The following is a 6,139-nucleotide window of genomic DNA, read 5'->3' on the forward strand; positions in this document are numbered from 1 at the left end:
TTTTTTACTGACCGGTAACGGGATCGCAACCCTCGGTGTCGCACCCGTACCGGGGACTGGCAATGGGATCGCAACCCTCAGTGTTGTGCCCGCACTGCGCTCAGGCAGTGAGCAGGAACCGGTCTCCACATGGGATCCGAACCCTCGGCGGGAGTGCCGCCGCGCTTCCAAAGCGGCGCACGATCCAGTGCGCCACCGGGCTGTCCCGAGGCAATGTGGTTTTCAACTCCTCCTTTTCTTGATTAAACATGTTGATTGTTGGGCCAGCCTGGTGGCACACTGGATCATGCGCCGCTTTGGAAGCGCGGCGGCACTCCCGCCGAGGGTTCGGATCCCATGTGGAGACCGGTTCCTGCTCACTGCCTGAGCGCAGTGCGGGCACAACACTGAGGGTTGCGATCCCATTGCCAGTCCCCGGTACGGGTGCGACACCGAGGGTTGCGATCCCATTGCCAGTCCCCGGTACGGGTGCGACACCGAGGGTTGCGATCCCGTTACCGGTCAGTAAAAAAAGACAAAAAGGAAGGAAAAAAAAAAAAAAAAATGTTGACTGTTGAGTTATCAATGCAGCTTGTCGAGGACTATCTGAGAAATCCTACAAGTGAGTAGTCACACTCACTTATGTTGCATCCTAGATTTTCCAATCATAAGCCTTTAAAGCATGCTGCACTGAGAGCAAAACCATTTCTTGAAGCCTTCCTGGATGCAGGAGCTGCTGAGAGAACTTTACATGCATGCCCATGTAATCCCCAGGCTGCAGCCAAGTAATAAAGTACAGCGAGGCTAGACCAACCAGGTCACACCACGGGTGGTGGAGGGGCCAGGCCTCGCCCCCAGTTGCCATCCCTGCCCCATGGTGGAGGCAAGTGCTCACACCACAACCTCAGATCTGTTCTGCCATGTGCCTCTGCCTTTTCCCACAGGTGTGGGCACAGGAGAGCCAGGCAAGGAGTGTGGCAGTCTCTGACACAGACACACAGGGACCAGTGAAGGCTGCTGAGGTGACATCTGGGGTCAGACCAGTAAACACACTATGTGTAATTGTTCTCACCTACCTACGGGTAGACACGAGTAGGGTGTAATTACTGAGTACAAATAAATTTAAAATACTTCAAAACTTCATCTTCACATTTTCTGTGTTTGTTTTCTCTAATCTAAAATCAGGAAAATAGAGAGCCTGATAGAAAGAACTAAAACAGCCATGTGAGAGGACGGACCACAGAGAGTTTCAAGGTGAACCCAACACTGTGTCTGCACATAGGCACGGCTACTACCCACCAGCATGGCCCTGGCCAGAGGGGAGTCCTGGAGAAAGGCGACTGCAGGGTGTGGAGCACTTGGTTCTATGACCTTCTCACTGAGCACTTGTTCCTGCTCACAGACACACAGCAAGCCACCCTCCTGCCCAGGCCAAGCTGACCGCAAATCCCAGGTCCTCTGACTGGCTGTGAAAAGACAAGCTGGCCAATGCTAATCTCTCCTGGATGTATCTAAACTAAAATACCGCAAGACTAATCCAGACGATAAAGACAGCAGGAACAAACATCATGCTACATAGTGCAGACCTCCTGAGACAGCAAGTGGAGGAGGTTTAAAGAGGGAGGGGCCAGAAGCATGAATCCAGAGTAGGGACGTGCCAAAAGGAGGGGTTCAGAGGGGGGAGGGGTTAGAAGGATGGGTTCAGAGGGGGGAGGGGCCAGAAGGACAGTCCAGGAGAAGGAGGGGCAGAAGGAGCCGGAGAGAAATGGAAACATCCAAGAGACTGCAAGGCCCACAGGGCATGGACAGCACTTCAGCCTCCAGCTCCAAACTCCGATCTACAGAAAGGAACCTTCTACTGAGGTCACAGAGAGGGTCTCCACTCCTAATAGCCACAGAGGGTGAACAAGGCCCATGCCAGGACCCAACACTCACCCAGGTTGCAGAATAACATCCTCATATAAAGCTTTCTGTCGATTAGAAAGGCGACACTTCAAAACATGCTCATATTTCTTTGTCAGCTGCTTTTCCACATCTCGTTTAGTTCTCCTCAAAATAAATGGCTGTGTCACCTGAAACAAACATAACTATCATTTCCTTTCCAAAAATGTTGCCACACACATTTACAGTAAGGCATATGCATTTTTAATTAATTAGCTAAAATGATTAAACCAAACGCACCCTATGCAATCTTATGACCACTTTATGATAGTAGTCCTGGTTTTCATCACTGGGGGCTTTCAGCGGGAAGCTCAGGTAGGGCCTGGAAATCCCCGGAATGAGAAAATGTACCATGGTCCAGAGCTCCAGGAAGGTGTTGTGCAGTGGCGCATCAATCAGAAGCAGACGCTGCTGGCTGCAACGACAATGAGAGAGAACACCTGACATTCTAAAGTACATAAAGCTGGATGCAGAACTGTTTTCCTGACCACGGATTTTATGCAGTTAACATAAATGTACACCTGCCCTGAAGGAATGGACCAACTGAATCAACTTCTTGGGTCTTTAGCCCTTCCTGCTATGATAAAGGTGAAGGGTAAATTCTTTGTAGCTAAAAGGCAATTTCTGTGTGTCTACAACTATCTAAACTTCTTCAAAAAAATCCGTTCTTTATGTCAATAACAATAAAGAACACTCAGTGATGAGGGGACAGCACACAGTACTTGAGGGACAGGTCAGACCTCTGCAGGGTGAAAACTGCCTCCCAGTGCCGCTCGGTCAGGCCCTTTACACGCTGCATCTCATCAATGACCAGGCATTTCCAGCGCACCCGAGAGAAGGAGGCATAGCCCCGGAAGAACTGCTTGTAGGACGTGACGCAGATGTGGCAGCTGTTGGGCTCAGCCCATTCCTGCAGCAGAGAAAGGGGATGCCATTGTCTTCCTATTCCTTGTCTTTCGCAACCAGTCATCTTCAGAATACTTCCCAAAGCTTTCACCACCAAGTTAAAATGCCCACCCATAACTTTACTCATTTTTCTTAACAGCTTTCTAGTACTGCACAGAAAATAGCCAACTTTGTATTTTTATCTTTTCCTCTAGGAGTCTAAAGCACTTTTGCTGAAAAATTAAGAAGCTGCTTTAAAGGCATCAACAACCATCATTTTGGAAAGAGATTATCATAGAGGATTCTGAATTGGGACAAGCTTTTACAGTATATAATCAGAACAAGAGAAAAATATACTCAAAAGATGGTAAGAAATGTGAGTATCTAAGTTGCCACTAACTGCATGATAAGTTTTTTAAAAACAAATTAATACTAGAGATAGTACTATGGTTAGAATGTGACCCCTCCAAAATTCATGTTGAAACCTAATCAGCTTTATGGTAATAATAAGAGGTGGGGATTTCTCTTCTCTCATGGAAGGGTGAGTGCCTTATGAAAAGACTGGAGGGAATAATAGCATAGGCCCTTTTCCTCTTCCATTCCTTCTCCACCACATGAAAATGCAGCATTCCTTCCTTGCATGGATGTAGCAACAAGGCCCATCTTGGAAGTAGATACTGGGCCCTCACCAGACACTGAACCTGTCGGTGCCTTGACCTGGACTTCCAGCCTCTGGGACCATGAGAAATAAATTTCCACTGTTTGTAAATTACTCAGTCTGTGGTATTTTGCTACAGCAGCACAAATAGACTAAGACAGAAAATAAAAAGGAAAACATATCTCAAGGTACTTACTTTTTCACTAGATACTACTCCATACAATGATACCTAATGATGAGCCAAATATTATATTCGATGAAAAATTGTGATCAATATACATTTACTTAGGACCTAACACTAGAAATTATCAGATGACTAAAAGAAAAAAAAGTCCAAATTTGTTCCAGAAACCTATCTATATGTTACAAATATTCTTAATACAGTCGGCCCTCCACATCTGCAGGTTCTGCATGTATGGATTACACCAACCGCAGATCAAAATGCAGTATTTCCAGGATGCAGAACCTGTAAATATGGAGGGCCAAGTTTTCATATAGAAGGTTATGTAGGGCCAACTGTGGGACCTGGTATCCATGGAATGGGTGGCAGGTCCTGGAACCAAACTATAAACGTGTGAATGGAAATTATTTCATGAATTTATAATTCAGAATTTCTTGTTTAAGCTTGTGAAAATCAATGGGGCTTGTAGGTAAAAAGGACTGTAGGGTCTCCAGAGAATACTTTAGCTCTGGAAAGAAATTCCCTCACTTTCTGGGAAAGAGTGAAATTGAGCCCTGCATACAGGTGGGCCTATGGCCCTCATTGCCAGGAACAACCAGGTTGACTGAGTGTCATCTATGCTTTCAACAGATTAAAAGTCTAGGAACAACGTGAAGGTATGGTATCTCACGAATAAGTGATTCCTAATAATTACATTAATAAGCATGTCCCCACATTTTGAAATTTGTCTTCTGTAAAAATTAAGAAGGTTTTCTGTTTAGTTTCATTTTAGGTTTAAAAAAATACCTGTCTCTTTGCTTTGAGTTCTCTGTGGCTGCCAACATACGAGAGGGTTTTGAGCCCAGGACACCAACGTTTCAATTCAAGTTCCCACTTGAGTATGTTACAACTTCTCACGACAACAAGATGGGGGCCCCAATTACCTACAAAGAAAAAAGACACATTAATTTTCCACTTTAAAATAATCTCTCAAGGGCCGGCCCGGTGGCGCACTGGATAGTGCGCCCGCTTGGGAAGCGCGGCAGCGCTCCCGTCCGAGGGTTCGGATCCCACGTACAGACCGGCTCCCGCTCACTGGCTGAGCGAGGCGCGGGAGCAATGCCGAGGCTTGCGATCCCGTTGCCGGTCCCCGGTCCGGTACGGGGGCAACACTGAGGGTTGCAATCCGTTGCCGGACACGGAAAAAAGACAAAAAAATAAAAAAATAAAAAAATAAATAATAATAATAATCTCTCAAGCCCAGGCATCTAGCAGTGCATTTGACCAGACACGTATAACAAGTGGACAGACACACAGTTAAGGAGATGGTGGCAGGCAGGGGTTGGGGGGAAGCTTGCTTAGAAGATTCAGATGTGCAGTGCATCCCCCAACAGCCCAGAGTTTGGACAGGTTTCTCCAGCTCCTGCTGCTCCGCCACAGGGGTGTGCTGCCTGGCCCAGAGGAGGCACTCCACCAACACCTGTCGAATGATTGGCCACTGAATAACATCCGTTTTTATTCAGAACCAGAGTAGGCCCCACTGGGAGCCTGGGGAAGAACAACAAACAACTTTCAGAAACTGAAGACAGCATGCAGATGGAGCGCACACACTCACTCCAGAGGACCTGAGCCCCAGCGTCCAGCACACTCTGCCAGCTTCTTTCCCAGTGTGTGCAGGTCTGCTCCCCTAGAGCACAACCATCACCTCTCTCACTGGACGGCTAATGGAACCATATTCCCTCTGGCCTCTGCGGTCTTTCCCAGTGCAGAGTCAGATAGAGCACTCCCCCCGACCCCCAGAGACCTGCACTAACAGCCACCTCGTGCCAAGGCAAAGACATATCCTCAACATGCCAGTGGCACCTGCAGTCCCCACACCCACTGCCCCATCTCCTTGAGACCCTCCACTCCAGTTGTCCCCGGCCCTCCCATTCCATCAGGTTATGGGAGATGCCTCGTTAACCATGCTGCTCCCCCTTTCCAGGCTGCAGGTGTACCCGTCCTCTGTGCTGGTGCAGGTGTCCTGAGGGCCTGCTGCACATGCAGGGCCTAGAAACATGCCTGGTCAGGGCAGTCCCCAGATAAAGACCTGAGGAATGAATAACTGACTCACTCATTCACTTGTCTAATTAATGAAATAAAATCCCCTATCTTTACAAGAGGCTAATTCCAATTTTTTACTATTGTATACATAGTAATAAACACTTCTTTCACTTAAATCACTTTTTTCACTTAAATAATAAAATAGTAAGGCAAGGTGGTTTTTCAATCTTGAAGTAACTATATTAAATCTGTTTTGAAGTATTACGTTTAAAATATTACAATACTACGGCCGGCCTGTGGCTCACTTGGGAGAGCGTGGTGCCAATAACACCAAGTCAAGGGTTGAGATCCCTTTATTGGTCATCTTTTAAAAAAAAAAAAAATCGCAATACTGAGTCAAAAACAGAAACAGGGCCGGCCCGGTGGTGCACTGCTACAGTGCGCCGCTTGGGAGCGCGGTGGCGCTACCGCCG

At 47.3% G+C, this 6,139-nt stretch overlaps 1 protein-coding gene across 4 annotated transcripts in view; it reads right to left on the reverse strand.

The window, feature by feature from the left end:
- Positions 1-6,139, reverse strand: part of EP400 (E1A binding protein p400) — a 102,708-nt gene that overhangs the window by 54,532 nt on the left and 42,037 nt on the right. For all 4 annotated transcript variants that reach the window (XM_008574617.1, XM_008574615.1, XM_008574616.1 and 1 more), the window contains exons 15-18: positions 4,431-4,567; positions 2,661-2,830; positions 2,161-2,335; positions 1,915-2,051 (exon numbers count right to left, since the gene is read on the reverse strand). In XM_008574617.1, coding sequence (XP_008572839.1) covers positions 1,915-2,051; positions 2,161-2,335; positions 2,661-2,830; positions 4,431-4,567 — 619 coding nt within the window. The remainder of the gene's footprint in view (positions 1-1,914; positions 2,052-2,160; positions 2,336-2,660; positions 2,831-4,430; positions 4,568-6,139) is intronic.

The sequence above is a fragment of the Galeopterus variegatus genome, unplaced genomic scaffold, assembly GCF_000696425.1.
Source record: "Galeopterus variegatus unplaced genomic scaffold, G_variegatus-3.0.2 Scaffold1075, whole genome shotgun sequence".
NCBI classification, from domain to species: Eukaryota; Metazoa; Chordata; class Mammalia; order Dermoptera; family Cynocephalidae; genus Galeopterus; species Galeopterus variegatus.